The sequence below is a fragment of the Camelus bactrianus genome, chromosome 23 (assembly GCF_048773025.1).
Source record: "Camelus bactrianus isolate YW-2024 breed Bactrian camel chromosome 23, ASM4877302v1, whole genome shotgun sequence".
NCBI classification, from domain to species: domain Eukaryota; kingdom Metazoa; phylum Chordata; class Mammalia; order Artiodactyla; family Camelidae; genus Camelus; species Camelus bactrianus.
The window spans coordinates 1,168,453-1,185,757 of record NC_133561.1 but is presented as its reverse complement, the minus strand read 5'-3'; the positions used below and the strand labels follow the sequence as shown (position 1 = coordinate 1,185,757).

Genomic DNA, 17,305 nt, shown 5'->3' with positions numbered 1-17,305 from the left:
GACTACCTGCCAACCGCAGGGGCTGTGGGGCCTGGGGAGCTGTCAGACATGGAGGGGCACGCTGGGCCCTGGGGGATCCCCAGCTTGGGGGGAGAGGGCATGTGCCCCTGACCGTCCTGAGAGGTGACACCAGGTGAATCGATGCGGTCACAGGGGTCTGTCACTCAGTGCGGGGCTCACAGGAAGGCAGGAGAGTCTTCCTGCAGACAGGAGGGGGAGGAACTGGGGACAAGAGGCCAGCGGGTCTGAGTTGGAAGGACAAACCAGGAAGTCGGGAGGGGAGAGGATGTTGGTCGGTGGAGAGGCCTTGGATGCCTCCAGAAGCTTCGATTTGGTGCAAACAGGCTCCCTGTGTGGCTGGAGTTCCCACAGGGCTCAGCGTGTAAGACCAGAGTCTGAGCTTCGCTGCCCGTGGGCTTCCAGGCAGCTTTAGACCTCGTTCCCGGGTCCCCACCCTGTCTGCCTCAGGTCCCCCCAGACCCTCAGCTCCCTACCGCCTTCTAGACCCAGCTTCTCCACCCGAGCAGACGGCATTCAGCTTTGCACAGAGCTGTGACCTGACAGAGGAGGAGGGTGCGGGTGGGGTCTCCAGGCCGCCCCCACCATCCTGCCAGCACAGAGGCCCCGCCCCCAGGAGAGACGGCATGCAGAGAGGAGGCCATGACAGCGCCACAGTCTCCTCCCGCGACGCCTGGCACTCGGCTGGGCTGCCAGGGACCCCGTGAGCGGGGCAGCTGTGCTGACGGTGGGACCAGCACACGTGGGTGGGGCAGGGCCCCCTGCGGGGTGGGGGCTGTTCCCTCACCCGCCCCACGTCATCTCTGGTGAGTTGTCCACGTGGTCTTGGAGAAATCACTGATGGGAGTGAAAGAAAAGGACACTCATCGCCCACTTTTAGGCATAAATAGTGTTCGTTCCTGATTCATGCTGCTGGCTGGGCACCAAGAATCAGCTGTTTGCCCGCCCTATAGGGGCCTGGGAACAGGGCAACTATGGGCCAGCGTTCCGTGTCCACGGCTGACTGTCTTAAGAGGTTCAATGTGCACATTTATAACGTGTTACTCATATTCTGCCCTGTTTGCTCATTTCTTTCTTTAAAAAATGCCAGAAGGCTCAGAAACTGCAAACGGCTGGGCGCTTCTCAACTTCCGACAAGCGCCGCTAAGCCTTCCAAGGATGAGGTCTGGGGGCAAAAGCATGCAGCCAGGAAGCCGGGGAAACGGATCACATCCACTGCTTGCCATGTGGAACGTCTGGGCCGGGAGGCAGACGTCACAGGCTCAGGCCGCCCGCCCTGCAACCTCCTGGGTCACCTGGCTGCGGAACGCGGGGCCCACGTTCACAGCTCTCAGCCTCAGCGTCCTTCTCTGCAAGGCGGACAGACTGCTTCCACCTCCGATGTGGCTGTGGGCAAATGAGGCGACCCAGGTGGTGGGTGTCCACGGCAACGCGGGGAGCCCAGTGACCATGGGCGTGCAGGCCAGCGTCTCGGTAAGATGCCGGCTATGGGACAACCAGGCTCACAGGCAGCGTGGGCTCAGTCCTGTTGGCAAGAGCAGTTTCTCCTCCTCCTCCCGGCCCGATCGACGCCTCCACAGAGCGGCTCTCCAGAATGACTTAGTGGTCGGCGGTCTCCCCACAGTGGAGGTGAACCTGGCTGATTCGCTGGGTGCCCTTGGCAGGTCCTGCTCCTCTCCCGGCCTCCTCCATGCCCCTCTCTGAACAGGAGGAAGTCGGGTTAGATCCACAGGAGACACAGAGGGCAAACGGGCGGTGGCCAGAGGGGAGGGCGGCGGGGCCAGGGGATGCAAAGTAGTTGAAGGGGTGAGGAGGTACCAGTCTCCAGCTGTAAAGTAAAAAGCCACAGGATGTAGAATGCAGCATAAGAAGGACGGTCAACAGGATTGTGAGTGACAGCTTTGAGGACAGATGACTTTGTGGTGAGTGTTTCATAACGTGTGCAAATGTCGTTCACCTCAGGCTGACATCCTATTGCACGTCAACTATGTTTCACTTAAAGAAAAAGTGGAGGTTAAGAGCTAATACATCCAAAGGCTCAGAACAAGGTCCGGCCTGCCGTGCGCTCTGCAGGGGTCCGTCGAGGCTGCGCTGTTGAGCCGAAGCTGTTGGATGCACCCAAAGCTCTGTCCAGCCCTGACCCTCTGGGAGGCTCTACCTGTGCCCGGAGACAGAGGCCTCTGAGACCCATCCCCACCGGGACCCTGGGCAGGGGCTCTGCCCACCGCTCCCTCCTGCGACCCTCAGGTCGGCGGGGCCAGCTGGGCAGGGCCCTCACACAGGAGCGGATTGGGCCCTGACTCGAGTTTCTCTGCTGCTGAGAGCCAGCTTCATAAGCATGAAATTGCCCTGGGGTCCCTGAGGCCCTCATCCCTGTGAGGCCACAGGGGATGCATTACACGCAGCGGGTGGGAAAGACGTGAACTGAGGCTGACCGGCGGGCTGGACTGGAGCGTGGGAGGGGCACCAGCCAGCGGGCAGCTGTGTATGCGTGTCGGGGGTGGCTGGGTCCCGGGAGCCCCCAGGGAAGCCAGAGTGGGGCAGGGGAAGGGTGTCCACCCCCACCTCGTGCTCACAGCCCACCTTCCTGGGAAGGAGGGTCTGACTGCAGTCCTGTGTTCAACCCCAGGCCCACGAATGGCCCTGAATCCTGATGCGGTCTCCACGGGGCTGCATGTGGCCCCTTCCTTTAAGGAGAGTCCACTCTGTTGGTGACTCTGTGTGTGTGTGTGTGTGTGTGTGTGTGTGTGTGTGTTTGCACACGCATGTGAATGTCTCTCATCAGAACCACGTGCTCCCAGCCCATCCGCCTGGACCCCAGCAGGAGCAGAGAGAGCCTGTCCCGTGGAGAGCGCCCACCGCCCTTGCCTCGCTGGAGAAGGACCTTTTCACGCCAACGCAGGGGCAGGGGCAGCCTGCAAGTGAGTTCACATGCTCTCCTGAGTCACGTGAAGTCACCCGGCTTCCCAGGTCCACGGGCCTGGCCCTGGGAACCCTCTCAGCAAGTCGCAGGACGCCAGAAGGGTCGAGAAGGCCAGGACCTCAGAGATCATCCCGCTCAACCCAAGCCACGGGCAGCAAGAGGGCCCCTTACGGGCCTGAGGTCCCAGCGCCTGCTGTGCGAGGCTGTTCCCGCTGACGGGGGCAGGAGAGCGTTATTAAACCGTGATCCTTTCTCTCCCCGAGTCACTGAGCCTTCTTGCAAGGCTCAGAGGAGAACGGGTAACACCCACAGGCCCCTGCCCAAAGCTCGTGGTTGCGGATCCCCCCTCATCAAGGATGGCGGGGCCTTGCTCCTTGACATCCCAAAGGAAAAGTCTCTCAGGCAGTGCAATGAGGCTCATGACAGGGAGAGATGGGTTCTCCACGGGCTATAATCTGGGCTCTGGGAAAGATCACTGGAGAATGATCAGAAGCCCCTGTCACTGGCTTGAGTGGTAGCCAAGGAATTCCTAGAAGGGCGGGGCTGGGGGTTGGGACCGGGACCCTCCCTCACCCTGCTCTTACCCACTGCCAACTACAGGGAGCAGCGCCAGTGTCTGGCCCAGGACCCTTCATGCGACTGAAGATTCTCACCTCCACGCGGCAGCTGCACCTGCAAGGCACAGCCACGTATTACTGGGCGCTCCTTCGGCAGAGGATGAAGGATTAAGGACCGAGAGCAGAGGGTGAGTGAAGACCATCGGCCGTCTCGTAAGAGTCCTGAAACTTCCACCTCACCTCAGTGAGACGGCTCCATGTATGGGACAGGCCAGAGTGGACAGGCACTCCTGATGAGGTCTGGCGGCCACTGGAGGCCTCAGGGGAGAGTCTACCAGCCACCTGGGGGCCAGCAGAGGCACCTGAGATGCTAAGGGTCCGTATTGGGCCCTGCTCACAGCCTCCCTTACCCCCGGGACGACACAGCATTGGGTCCCGGAGGCCCCCTGCAGTAGGGCTCCCAGCCCCCCGGAAGAAAGAACACCTTGGGGTGGCTGGTCCACCTTCCTGGGAGCTGGACGCTTGCCTCTCAGTTCCACCCTCCTCTGACCCCTTTCCTACCAGGCTGCAGAGTGGGTTTTGAAAAATGAGAATTGGATCTCATCACCCCTCCAGCTTAGGATACAGATCAAATTTCTTCAGTGGTTTCCAAAGCCACCCACGCGTCCAAGCTCTCCTCCCTCTGCTCTTTCCTGCTCTCCCAACTTCAGCTCCCCTGACTGTCAGCTGTGGGGGCCGGGGGCCTGCCTGGGCTTCCCTGTGTATCCCCAGGTGCTAGACCCACGGGCCCGCGGAGGGGGTGTTCAACACATATTTGTCGAATAAATGAAACACCATACTCTGACACCCAGAGCTAGAAACACACAGGGGCACATGCACACACACCGAGTGTGAGCGGTCAGACTCCTGCCCTCCTGGAGCGCGGGCAGAGATAATGCTGATGGAATTGACAGTGTACTGACAGGGACGTGTAAATTCCTCTGCTTGAAGGAACCTTTGGCCCCACTGCCCTTCTCCTCTGCCTGAATCCTTGATCAAGCCTTGCTTATTGGTGGCAACAAACCAGTTCTCTGTTCTCAAGGAGAGAGCAGGGGCTCTCCCAAGCAGAGCAGGCAGCCATATCACTTTAGCTCCTCTGGGCCAGCCTGCCCTCCGCTCCTCTGGAGGCAATCTGTCACCGGCTGTCCTACCCCCGATTCCCACCTTCCGTGCACTCATCCTCAAACACCCAGCCATCTGCCCTGCCCCCTCAGCCCCCCGCCCAGCTGGCCAGGATACCCCTTCTGTCTGGAGAAAGCTCGCCTCCTCCTGTGAGCCCTCTTGGCCTCCCACCCTGCCCCACACTCTCCAGTGGCAGAGCCTTCAGGATCACTCCCTCTTGTCTGTCGGGCTGTGACTAGCTTCTCGAGTTTGGGTCTGTGTGGTACTTTGGATTGTGACTCCCAAGAGGGCGGCGGCTTTACATGTCCAAGTGACTTATGGTGCCAAGGGTCCCAAGGGATCGGCTCAGCTGAAGAATTAAGGCTTTGGATGGTGAGAACATCCCCGCTAAGAGGGTTCGTATGAATGAGGCAGTGGGGAGCGGGCTTAACGAAGCCAGTCTGGCTAAGAACTTAAAGCTCTGCGAGGAGTTGGGTGAGACCCTGCCACAGGACCCTTCTGTCCCTGACCCCCCAGGAGGCAAGGGCATGAACCCCCTGGGGCCCTATCCCGCCAAGCCCTGGCTGGAGGAGGAGGAGGGAGGGGCTGAGTGGGAGGGGCAGAGGGAGGCTGACGAGTCTGCTGTGACCTACATCTGCTCCCAGCTCCTCCCGTCCCCAGCAGTCCATTCAGAGCCTCGGGCAGCGCGCAGCAGCTGGACGCGGGAGGAGGGAGCCACGGGAGGCGGGAGGCCGACTGTGTACCCAGGTGAGTGGGCCCCGTACACCTGGCTGCCCACCCAGCGGGGGCAGGGCAGGGATGGAGAGGCTGGAATACTGAGGAGGGGGTGGGCAGAGGGCGTGAAACCCGCCGGGGGCGCTCCTTGGGTGGCTGCTCACGCCCGGGTGCAGGGACATCCCCTCCAGTGGCGCCGGGATACTGGAAGGAGAGCCGCAGGGAGTCCGATCGGGTGGTTCTGTCCTGGCTCTGATTGTCTCAGCACCGCTTGGGTGGAAATGATGGCCAGGTTAAAAATCTGACAAGCTGTCGGGACAAGGACCTGAGGTCTGGGACTCGCTACGTCTTGATGAACAGCACAGTCCAAAGAATTGAGAGAACCCCTGTTTGTCTCTTCCTGCCCTAACTCCTGCTGGTGGCGGAGCCGCAGGCCGCAGGTCCGCTGGACGACACAGCAGGTGTGGCAGGGGTGGCGGGCTGTGGGGCCTGGAGGGCGACCAGGGGACTCCTGTGGGACTGGGCTGAAGTGAGGACACGGGTTGCTGCTTGGCGCAGAGAAGAATTAGGATTCTTTCCAATGTGCAGAGAGCATTTGTCTCCTCCCCACGGCCCCCACCCACGCCCGCCGCCAGTGGAGACCACCACCCCCTAGTCTCCAGCAGACAGCCTCTCGCCCTTTGGCTTTGGCTTCGTCCGCAATCTAGCTCATTCCCAAAGAGATGGAGGTAGGGCGGGAGGGTGAGGTGGCTCCACGTGGGCCCCTAAGTCCCCACGGTGGCTCTGCTCTCTCCCTTCTCAGCTGGGACCCGGAGCAGGAGGCTGCAAGGAGAGGCGGGCAGAGGATTACACTTCTCCGTGCGTGACAAACAGCCAAGTAAGTAACGGAGAGCTGGTGCATTGGTGATGGAGCTGTGGAGGTGAAGATGCTGACTAAGACGTCTGTGTGGACCGCTCCAGGGTGGAGACCGTGTGCAGGCGCGGGCGTGGCGGTGGGACAGAGCCCCTCCCCAGCCGCAGCCAGCTGGGTTCCCCTCCATCCCTCCTGGCCCTCCCCGGCGACTCCCCGCTGAGCGGCGGCTGTGGCCCATGACCGCTCCAGAACGCCGCGGCTGGCGCGCCGTGGCATTCCAGCGCGCTGGGGGGCGGTGGCCGGGCTGCAGAGGGGACGCCCTGGGGCCAGAGGGCCAGTGGGTGGGCAGTTGTGAAATGGAAGAGCGTCACTTGGAGGGAGGAATGTGCCTTGTCGTGTGATTCTATATTGAGGGCTCTTGGGCAGGAAGTGGCGTCCCCCAAGTGGAACCCCTTGGCCGCGGGCCAGTCGCACAGGGGGTGGGCCTGCTGGCAGTCCTTTCAAGACATCCCCTCCCCACTCAACCCACCGGTCTCCTCAAGGCTCTCATCCTAGCCCAGAGCCAAGCCCCCACCTCCCTCCCCTGGTGGCACGCCCACTGGCCATGATGGATGGATGTCATTGAGAGGAAGCTGGGGGGAGATGGTGGTGGTGGTTAGGAAAGGCCGCTTGTTTACCTGACATTATTACTCACTGGCTTCGGAGGCAGGCGGATGGATTTATAGAGATCCCTTCAGCCTGGGCTTAGAAGATCTTGAAGCAGCAAGTCGGGGATTCTTGCCTGCAGACCTGGTGATCTGGGTCCCAGACTGGATGGGGGTTGGGGGTAGACAGACTGCTGCTGGTCCTGCTGTGGAATCTCGGAGGTGGGGGAGGAGCCAGGCGTCCCAGGGGAAGTCAAGGGGCCAGGTGGTTAAACAGCCAGAAGAATCCTGACGCTGGGGATTTGCTTTCCTGACATGGGGAGAGGCTGTGTCCCACCCTCTGAGTGACCACCGGGCCTGGGGTCCCACCACGAGGCTAGGCCACCAGCACAGCTCGTGGCTCAGCCCTACAGTTTCTTTTGTCCGGAAAAGGTGCCAAGTGGGCAGCGTCCTACCCCGCCCTGGTCTCCGGGAGGTTGGTTTCCCTGGACCAGGGAACTCTGGGACGCCAAGGTACCGTTCGCCCGGGTGAGGCGGCTCCCAGGGCGGCAGCTCCAGCCGGCTCCCACTCCAGAGTGGCGGAGGCCCCAGCACGTGGGAGGGGTGGGGTCTTCCTGAGCAATTCTGTCTTCTGTTCTCAGCAGATCCGTCACCCTCCTCAGCAGCCAAAGACGAGCCAGCAGGATGGCAGGTGAGAGGGGGGCCCCCTTCTCCCTGCCAGCCCTGACCTGTGCCCCACCGGGCGGGGAGGAGGGGAGGGGTTCCTCCCACAGAGTCTGGGAGCACACCCCTCCCTCTGCCTCTTGAGTTTCGGCTTTGGGTTTCCATTTGTTTTCCTGAACTCAGGGTGCAGAGCCCCCCACAGGGGTCCTGGTTGCCACCCAGGACTCATTTTCACTCCCTTTTCCCCAGCTTCCCCCCCATGACACTCCCACGGTCTCCCCAGGGCACCCCTGCCCGCTTCCCAGGCGCTGTGTTCACACTGCGGGAAGACCACTGCCACACTGTGCTAGAAAATCCCAAAGCACTGCCCATGGTGCCAGTCCTGCCCGACAGTGGGAGAGCCGAGGGAGCCTGCCCCGCGGGTGAGAGGCCCGTGCTCCACTGCGTGGGGGCCCATCTCCCTTCCTTCCGCCTCCCCCAGGCAAGCCCCTCAAGAAGCCCTCCATGCCGGGGGTGAGCATCCGGCAGCTGGTGGAGGACGTCCCTGAAGGGTGCAGCCTGCCGGACTTTGAGCAGAAGCCTGTCACCCTGGCTCTCCTGGAGGGTGAGACCCGGAGGGGAGTGGGAGGGGTGGCGGGTCCCTGCGCCAACACCTCCGCAGAGGGGTGCCAGCACACCCGGGAATAAGCACTTGGGAGCAAGGAAGGGGAGCGGGGAGGGTGGTGGGCTGTGTGTGCCCCCCGCCCCCAGGGAGCTGCTGCAGAGACACCTTCAGCACTGAGCTAACTGGGGCTCCCTGCCCTGGCCGCCCAGAGCGCCCTGCCCCAGGGGCTCACAGGCAGGCTAGGAGCCCCTCCAGAAGGCCACCTGAGCAAGGTGCCCAGGGAAGGGTTGGGAACAGGACCTGCGGGAGGGTGCAGGTTAGTGTTCCTTCCACCACACAGGTCCCTGCAGCGGATTTCCCCTGAGAAAAATGCTGGCCCCTTATGTGTGTAAATCTAAGTCCCCCTGACAGTCACGAGAAACTGTGTCTCTTGCCACAGGGGTGGGGGGCCCTTGGGTCTTTACTCCAAACCCTTCCCTTCTGAGATGTTTCCAGCTGGCGTCTGGGGGTCCTTGAGGGGGGCAGCCCCAGGCATTCAGGCCAAGGACAGAGTTCAGACTCTCCCTTGAGGCTGGAAACCTGCGTCTCAGAACCAGCCCCTTTGGGCATCACAGCCAGGCCTTTCCGAGGTCGCCGTTCTCCCTAGAGAGTGGACGCAGGACCCACAAAAGGCTCGACCTTCCCCGTCTTGGGACAGTCCGTAAGGCCCCTTATCCCCACCTCCCGCCCCAGCCCTCTCCCATCCCCCAGACACTCCACCTGCGTGTGGCTCCCTCTGCGAGCCCAGGCTCGGAGCAGGCAAGCCAGGTGAGAGCCGACCTCTGGGTGCCTGGAGACAGCTGCCCCCCTGCATCGGATGAGCCCTGGGGTCGCGGGGACCAAGGCCAGACCCCCTTCTTGGAACGGGCAGTTGAAGTGCCTGCAGCAGGGAAGATATTGTCAATCCTCCTCCAACCCGTCAATCTCCACAGGAAAAAACGCCATCTTTCGGGCCGTGGTCTGTGGGGAGCCCAGACCCGAGGTGAGCTGGCAGTGCTCCAAAGGTGACCTCAGTAATTCCAGCAAGTACCAGATCTCGTCCACCCCCGGCAGCAAGGAGCACGTGCTGCAGGTAAGAACTGCGTTTCTTCCCTGGACGGGGTTCAGCCTGTCCTTTCCTGTCCCCTAGAAGGTCTCCAGTCCCCAGGGGAGTAAGATATACCCCAGCTGGGGCTGAGTGGACTCCAGGCTGCCGAGCCAGCTGTGCGCGGGCGAGCTGATAGAACACCTGGAACTGCGCTCGAGCTCTGGAGCCGGGCGCCTGTGTTAGAGCCCCAGGCCCAGCGTCCCGGCCTTGGAAGGTCACTCACGTCTCTGTTCTCCTGTCGGCACATCTGTCAGTGGGGGTAATGGCAGCACCTCCTTTATGGGGTTTTACGAGCACTAAAGGTTTATGCAAAGTGCCCAGCCGGTGCCTGAGCTGCTGGTAGTGCGCGGTCGCCGCTGGTCGGTCTCGGCAGCATTTACACCAGTCCCCAATTGCCTGCGGTGCGCTAGCCCTGGGCCGGTCATCCGGCATGGGCTGTGCACTGCGATCTCGCCCATCCGCTGCTTTGGGGGCACTATGAGCCTCGCGGCGTACGTAAAGGGACTACGGTTCAGTGAGCTCCGGCAGCCGGCCCACGGTGCAGGACAGGGGCGGTGTTCAGTCCCTGGTCCATCTCACCGTGTGCAGCCGGATCCCTCTGCCACCCGCGCTGCCCCTGGCGGCAGAGTCGGTCTGTCCTCCGCTGTCCTGATCCAGGTGTTCGGGCTGGGCTCTGCTTTCCCGGGGAAGGCTGTGTCTTGTTCATCTTATAACCCAGTCATGTCCAGTGAGCGGAGGAGGGGGGAGGACTAGCCCTGTTCCCCTGCCCTTGGCCTCCCTGCAGATCAACAAGCTGACGGGTGACGACATGGACCTGTACCGCTGCACAGCAGTGAACGCGTACGGGGAGGCCATGTGCTCGGCGAGGCTCACGGTCATAGAAGGTGTGCTTGCCCCCTCTCCCCCGGGGAGAGCCCTGAGCGGAATCAGGCCACGCTGCGGGTGGGGCAGGGGGCGGGGAGGGCCACAGCTGTCGAGCCGCGCCCGCTGCGGAGCCGTGGGCTTCATCCGCCACACGCTCCCGCTGCACGTGGTTGAGCGGGTTCCCGCTCGCGGGCGCCCCCTGCAGATGCTCTGAAGGATATTCTCTTCGCGCCGAGAAACGAGGTCAGGGCCTGGAACTTTCCAGTCCCGCTTTGCCAGCTGACTCAGGGGGCTTCGTTTCCTTCTCTTGGCCCCAGCGTCTCCGCCACACACAGGCTGTTTTGTGCAGGTCTGCATCAGACGGGACAAACAGAGCACACAAAGGCCAAATCGGTTGTGCTTTTGGTTTTTTGTTTTTTGTTTTTTGTTTTTTTTTGGTTTGCACGGTGTTTCCAAAATTTTAAATTAATTATCGGCAAGTAATTGAAGGTAAACGTCTCTTGGAAAGCAGCTCTTCTCTCTCAATTGGTTACACTTTTGCCCACAAGTAATAGGATCCCTCCTCCAAGTAGCCCAAGAAGCAAAGCCACCAGCTGTGGGAACAGGTCCTGGGGTTCGCCCAGGGTTCCAGCCACGGTCGGGGCTGTTGCTGGACAGCCAGACCCTCTCCGTCCCATGGCTCTGCTGCATTTAGGGGTTGGTTCTGAACCTTGTCTTCACGGGACAACTGCAGCAGACCCAAACTGAACCCACATTCAAGCAGAAGAGGCAGAGAAGCACCCCCAGGTATATCTGGCCCTTTTATCAAGAAAGCAGAGGCTAATATAAAATTGTACATCAATTATCCTTCAATAAAAAAAGAAACTTACAACTGAAAAAATAGATGCAGCTCCAGCAGGTGCCGTTTCCCAGAAGGAGCATGAAACTCATATTGTTCTGTACAAAGCAAATCCTTCTTTGTTCTTCAGCAAAAGTTTCAAGGTTTTAGGAAAACTATGTTAGGGAACTTCCTCCTGGAGACAGAAGCACGTGCACTTTGTCTCCTGAAGGAAACCAACGCAAAAGTCAAACGGGTCGTCTGTGGCAAAATAGGGTTCTGAAATGAGACCATGATTTACAATATCCATTTATTTTAGTTATTCTTGCTCTTTTACAAAATGTGAACATATGATTTTTAAAAATAAAAAAGGAAGGAAGCAGACACTTCCACAGACACTCTTTTCACACCTCATTGGCCAGAACAGTGTCACAGGGCCACTCCCAGTTGCCAGGGAAGCCAGAAAGGCCAGTGGGCAGCCTTCCAGCCTCTGCGGGGGTCATGTCTGGTGATGGCGGGCCTATGCCCTGAAGTGGGAGCTCTCAGGTGGGGGGAAGGCCAGCTGCCCCTTCAGATGCCAGTCAGCTTGTGGTCATCAGCGGTCACTCCCCCCATTCACGCAACCCTCCGGCCCTGTAGACATGGGAGTGTGCCACCCCAACATGAGATGGTGATCAGGTCAGCCCCTCTGTGGGCACACTCTGGGGGACCAGAGCTTACGGTGGACAGACCCTTGGCCCTGTGCTCCCTCTTGCTGGGCCACGCTGGCCTTAGAGGGGCGTGGGGCGGTCAGCGCCCAGACTCAGTGGGCTCTCAGAGACCATCGATGTGTTCTGCTTCTTTTCCTGGCTGTCCACATTCACGCCCTCCTTTCCTCCCGATGCTCCAGTTGGCTTTCGGAAGAATCGGAAGAGGCAAAAGGAGCCCCAAGAGGGTAGGTAGAGGCTGTCAGAAATCTCTGTGTGGTCGTTGGGGGGATGGGCTGCTCCCTGCCGGGTGCTCCCCACCTGGCCAAGCCCTCACAGGTGCTTCACGGGCCACCACCCGCCCACAGGAGCTCCCCTTTCAAAAGCTCGGCCATCAGCCATGGACTTCGCGCCCTCCCTCCAGCCCCTTCTCAACCCACCCTGCGTTAGCCCCGAGGAATCCCACCCTGGGACGGGGGCCTCACTCCTCTTCCTTTTCTAGACCTCAAGAAGGAGCTGATGGATTTCCGGAAGATGCTGAAAAAGAGGTGGGTCTGGGCCTGTCTGTGGGGAGTTGGGAGGCCCCCCCGCTGTACGCTGGGCTCCCTTCTCCTCCACCCCCAACACATGCTGGGGACTGACTTCTGGTGGTGGATGGGAGGAACTGGGCTGGAGCTCGGGATCCAGCTCTCCACTTTTAAGCTCTGTATCCTCAACTTAATCATTTCCCCTCCCTAGGTCCTGACTTATTCATCTGTAAAATGGGGTACTTCACTAGAACAGCAATTCAAAAAAATTTTTAGAGCAACAGAACAACTTCCCCCCAAAGACACCTTGCCCTGAGATCCAGGAGTCTCTCCTGGGAAAGCAGGGGCTTTGTGGTTAGGCCCAGCCCGCCCATCTCTGGGTCCTTCCAGACCCCGCAGTGGTCAGTCTTTGTGCCCCTTTCTTCCAACGCAGAGGGGCAGCTCCCCACCACCCCTGGGGGCGCCAGGCCCGGGTGAGAAGCTCCTAGGGCCCCGCTTCCTCTGACCTGCCGACCCCGCTCCCCAGGGCCCCGTCTCCCGTCCACGAGAAGGTGGACCTAGAGCAGGTGTGGCAGCTGCTGATGACGGCGGACCGGAAGGACTATGAGAAGATCTGCCTCAAGTACGGCATCGTGGACTTCCGCGGCATGCTGCGCCGGCTGCAGCAGATGCACAAGGAGCGAGAGGAGAAGCTGGCACCGGTACCTGCCCCGCCCGCGCCGCACCTGCACCTGGGGGGAGGCGCTCGCGGCTGGAGCCCAGCGTCGTGTCCGCTAAGGACCCACGTCCTGGTTCCGATACTTCCTAAAATCTGGGGCTTTGGAAAAGTTAGGGCCTCCAGGTTGTGGTTTCCTTACTTGTGAGATGGATGCTACAGGTACCCGCTGGGTAGGGTAATCGAGAGGTTGAATAAGACGATGTACTTAGCGCACTTAGCCTAATAAAGGCTTCCTGGCCGCTGCCACCATCATCGTCATTGTCCATCACCGTCACCCGACCTTGGGTACCTGTCATTTCTAAAGGCTTCCAGAGAAGGGAGCTCCAGCCTCTGACATACTGTGTAGGGAGTTCTTCCCTGTGTCTAATCTAACCATAGTAAAAGTCTAATTTTCTTTTCCCCTGGAAACACAAAACAGCTTGTTTTCATTATCCCGAAAATAGCAATGTTATCAGCTTGAAGGTGGTTCATCCAACCTCCCACCCAGGGGCTTGGCTTCCCTCATCCGGGCTCTCCCACCTGCTTTGACGCCGGACCCGCCTCCCGCGTGTAAACCAGGCACATGCTGCTCAGCAGGGCTGCTGGGGGCTGGGGGCTGAGGATTGGAAGAGGGCACTCAGAGGGCTCGCCTGGTGGGTCTGTCTTCCCCAGTACCTCAATGCCATCCTCAACCTGAGACACATCACAGTTAACAAGGAGGGCGTCGCGATATTTGACCTGGAGCTGGATCTCAAGAGTCCCAAGAGCAAGATTTACCTCTATAAGGTGAGGCTGGAGGGGCCACGGGGGGCTCTGACAGGGCTGCTGCTGGTCCGGGAGAGGAACTGTGGGGGCAGCAGAGAACACGGGAGGTGAGCCCTGCCTCCCAGCAAGTTCCTGCTTGGGGTCAGGTCAAACCCTGGTGAAGGCAGTCCACAGAGACCTCCGACCTCTCACTGAGCAGCTAGGCTCTCCAGCCAGGGCACGGAGTCAAAAGAGGGTTCTGAGAAGTGCACCTTTACCACCTGAGCTGTCTCTCGAGACACGGCCCTGCATGGGCTCCAGGGGTCATTACATGTCAGCCAGGTGGGGGACGGGAAGGGGTCCGGGGTGGGGGAGGGCAGCAGCAAAGTATAACGCTGTCCTGTGGTCGGACTCATCCAGGTTGCACCACTTCCTGGCTGTGTGACCTCAGCAAAATGCTCACCTTCCCTGTGCCTCGGCACCCTGGTAGGGGACATGAGGATGACACAGGTCCTATCTCCTGGAGTATGGAGATGAGAAATGAGAAATGCCTGATTCGCTCCTCCCCTCAGTCCCCGCCTTGCCACACTGCGCCCCCATCCCCATCCCCACTCCCTTGCTCTAGCTGCTCCCTCTGCTGCCCCGCTCTGCCCCGACGTCCACGTGGCTGACTCACTTCCCAGACACTCGTGCAGGGCTGTTGTGCCCCCGTGCCATCCCGGCACTTCTGGACCCACAGCCTCCTTCCTCTCTCTTCATCCCCCAGCTTCATCTCTGTCTGACACACGTTGTATTATGCACTTACTCATGACTTTTGCTATTTCCCTGTCTCCCCGTAGAACTGTAGCTCCCGGAGGGCAGGACTCTGTTTTATTCACTGATGTGTCCCAGGTCCCTCAAACAGCACCGGGCACACAGCAGGCAGCTAAGTGTTAGCTATCATTAATACAGATCTTCCTCGACCTACGGTGGGGGTACATCCTGAGAAACCCTTTGTAAGTCAAAACTACGTTCAATACACCTAGTCTACCAAACCCCATAGCTCAGCCTAGTGACCGTCGCCGCGCTCGGAGCACTCACATTAGCCTGTGCTGGGCAGAGTCGCCCAACAGAAAGCCTGCTTCATCATAGAGTTGAGTGTCTCCTGGAATTTATTGATTACCACACCGAAAGTGGAAACCAGGCGGTTGTCTGGTACGGAGTGGTTCCACGTCCATCGGTGGTTTGCCCCGTGAGCGCGGGGCTGACCGGGGCTGGGGCTGAGGCTGCCCAGCGCCACGACCGCTAGCCTGGGAAAGACCGAAATTCCAGACTCCAAGTACGGTTTCTACTGAATGTGTATCGCTTTCGCACCGTCGTAAAGTCAAAACAGCACAAGCTAAACCATCGTTAAGTCAGGGACCATCTGTCCGTATTCAGCAAGAAGCCGGTCTGTCCCGGCTCAGCTAAAGTGGGTGTGTGCAGACTGCTGGGATTGCGGCGCCTTGAAGGTGGCGGGTAGTTCACTTGCTCCTCATGAGTGGAAGCGCCGGGCCCCCTGGCCACTGCTGCCGCCTCCCTGCCCCCGCTAACCTCTCAGGGCCGCTGGGTAGCAGCTCCACTCCGGCTGCCGGCTCAGCGATCTCCGGTGTCTCTTGCATAACGCTGGCAGATTACTTCCTCCTGGGTGAGAGTCATGGATATTCCTACAGCATTTATTTCCCTCCACTGCACGCTCAGGGCCCTGCTCCCCGCCCCCAGCGCCCCGCCCCTCCACGGTTCAGGCAGTGTTGTTCAGTGCCTGGGCCAGTGGGGAAGACTGCTGCCTGTGGGCAGGTAGGATGGGGGCAGGAGGCGCTGCAGACTCACGGAGGCCCTGGTCGCCTCTCCTCTCCCGGCCTCAGGATGGCAAGATGGTCCCCTATGGCTTCGACAACCAGACCAAGCACTGTCTGCGGCATCTGGGGAGGCACTACCAATTCCAGATCCGGGACCTACGGCCTGAGGACGCTGGCATTTACCAGGTTAGGGTGGAGGATGCTGAGGTCTTCTCCACGGAGCTGGAGGCCAGCGGTGAGTGGTCTGCCCGGCAGGAGTCTGAGTGAGGGGCTCGTGTCAATGCCATGGAGGTGCGGGGAGAACGTGGCCTGGCCCCCTTGCAGTCGGGGAGAGGAACACGTACCCAGATGGCTAGATTGTGATGATTCCTTTTCCAAGTCTTGGTCCGAGGTCCGTGCTCCTTGGTGCTGGGCTGGGCTCCACCGAGTCTGTCTCAGACGGAGAGCACCCGGGTCACAGACCACCTGCAAAAACCCTTCACTCTCAGGCCAAATCCAACTAATTCCACAACTTCTAGAGCCTCACTCCTCGCCAGCGTGGGGCCTGCTCTCCCACAACCCACCAGCAAGAGTGTCCACTGGGTCGGGCACCCTGGTGCCCGTGCAGGCCCCATCCCCCCCTGCCGCCCCGCCCCTTCTGCTCCAAGCCCCGCCCCCAGCACCTGCCAGCCCCAGGGCCTTGGAGGGAGGAGAGGCGGGTGGGGGGTGGGGAGCGCTTCCCGAAGGCAGATGAAGAACTCGGCTCAGTCAAGGCTGAGGAAGAGGGAGAGGGGAGACCTCCAGCAGGCCTGGCTGCGGGACGGCGCTTTGAAATGCCTGGAAACAGCTTGATGTGGGGAAAGGAACAGGGGCTTTGGGGCCAGCCAGCCCCAGGGGCGAATTCCAGCTGGACCACCTCTTAGCTGGGCAAGACTGGGGCAAGCTGCTTAACTTTGAAAGCCTCCATTTTCTTACCTGTGAAAGGGAAACACTCACACCTGCCCCGAGTGCTGGTGAGGATTAACCAGACGACAGATGTGAAGCCCTGTGCTCAGAGCGCTGGCTTCCTTCCTGTGCCTACCTGGCCCCCAGATAGAACGTTCAGATTTAGAACGACAGGCTTCCAGGCCCAGAGGCTCACTCTTCATAACCTAATTATAACTCCTCATTTTATGTGTGGGAAATTGATACCTGGGGTGAGGAGTGACCTGTCCAAGGTGACACAGGGACCTGTGGCTAAGCTGGTCTGAGCCAGGGATTCTGAGCTCCCAGCCCCGCTGTGTCAGGTCACACGGTGTCCTGCCACCCGGCTGACCCCCCGGTCCTGCTCCCCCCACAGACATCCCCCTCAGAGTGGTGGTTCCGCTGGCGGACGCCCGCTGTGAGGAGCACGGGGATGCGGTCTTCGAGTGCACGCTCTCCAGCCCCTGCCCCAGCGCCGCCTGGAGTTTCCAGCACCGGCCGCTCCGGCTCAGTGACAAGTACGAGGTGTTCGTGTCCTCTGATGGCCTGACCCACCGGCTGGTGGTGAGAGGCGCCCGCTTCGCAGACATGGGCCTCTATTCCCTGGGCACCAAGCTCCACGCCTCCAGCGCCTGGCTGGTGGTTGAAGGTGAGCAGGCCGCCGTGGCCTTCTCTGCCAAGGCCAGGCCTCGGGGCTGCGGAGGGTGGAGGAAGGCCAGGGCGGCGGCTTCTGTTGTCAGTCCCTTGATTTGGTGACTCCTTCACTCTCAGAGAGCAAGGAAGGCTCCTTGGATCTAATCCTGTCCCACTGCAGTGCCGGCTCCTCACGGCCAGCCCACCCCTGCACAGCGTGTCCGTGCCACCGGGCCTCAGATTACTCCGGGGGGCGTGGGACAGTGCCCAGGTCCAGGATGGATGGGAAACCCCGGGTCAGGCCGAAGAAAACTT

The 17,305-nt window shown here is 60.5% G+C and overlaps 1 protein-coding gene and 2 long non-coding RNA genes across 7 annotated transcripts in view; 1 reads left to right on the top strand and 2 right to left on the bottom strand.

Moving 5' to 3' along the window:
• Positions 1 to 483: 483 nt before the first annotated feature.
• LOC123617204 (uncharacterized) lies at positions 484 to 3,831 on the bottom strand. Its single transcript, XR_006725333.2, has 3 exons — positions 3,739 to 3,831; positions 3,526 to 3,613; positions 484 to 1,846 (listed from the first exon to the last, which is right to left on the bottom strand). It is a non-coding gene; the product is annotated as an uncharacterized LOC123617204 (long non-coding RNA).
• A 1,436-nt stretch (positions 3,832 to 5,267) lies between these two features.
• The window catches only part of IGFN1 (immunoglobulin like and fibronectin type III domain containing 1), a 30,956-nt gene continuing 18,918 nt past the window's right edge, over positions 5,268 to 17,305 (top strand). The window contains exons 1-13 of one of the 5 annotated variants that reach the window (XM_074351533.1): positions 5,268 to 5,406; positions 5,639 to 5,834; positions 6,176 to 6,250; positions 7,515 to 7,561; positions 8,015 to 8,137; positions 9,109 to 9,248; positions 10,048 to 10,147; positions 11,834 to 11,878; positions 12,133 to 12,178; positions 12,684 to 12,858; positions 13,527 to 13,640; positions 15,482 to 15,650; positions 16,734 to 17,006. In XM_074351533.1, coding sequence (XP_074207634.1) covers positions 7,555 to 7,561; positions 8,015 to 8,137; positions 9,109 to 9,248; positions 10,048 to 10,147; positions 11,834 to 11,878; positions 12,133 to 12,178; positions 12,684 to 12,858; positions 13,527 to 13,640; positions 15,482 to 15,650; positions 16,734 to 17,006 — 1,192 coding nt within the window. In that variant the 5' untranslated portion in view covers positions 5,268 to 5,406; positions 5,639 to 5,834; positions 6,176 to 6,250; positions 7,515 to 7,554. Of the gene's footprint in view, positions 5,407 to 5,638; positions 5,835 to 6,175; positions 6,251 to 7,511; positions 7,562 to 8,014; positions 8,138 to 9,108; positions 9,249 to 10,047; positions 10,148 to 11,833; positions 11,879 to 12,132; positions 12,179 to 12,683; positions 12,859 to 13,526; positions 13,641 to 15,481; positions 15,651 to 16,733; positions 17,007 to 17,305 lie in introns of all 5 variants that reach the window. The other 4 variants (XM_074351532.1, XM_074351534.1, XM_074351536.1 and 1 more) reach the window with 4 other exon arrangements.
• LOC141574738 (uncharacterized) lies at positions 14,918 to 16,725 on the bottom strand. Its single transcript, XR_012501752.1, has 2 exons — positions 15,760 to 16,725; positions 14,918 to 15,674 (listed from the first exon to the last, which is right to left on the bottom strand). It is a non-coding gene; the product is annotated as an uncharacterized LOC141574738 (long non-coding RNA).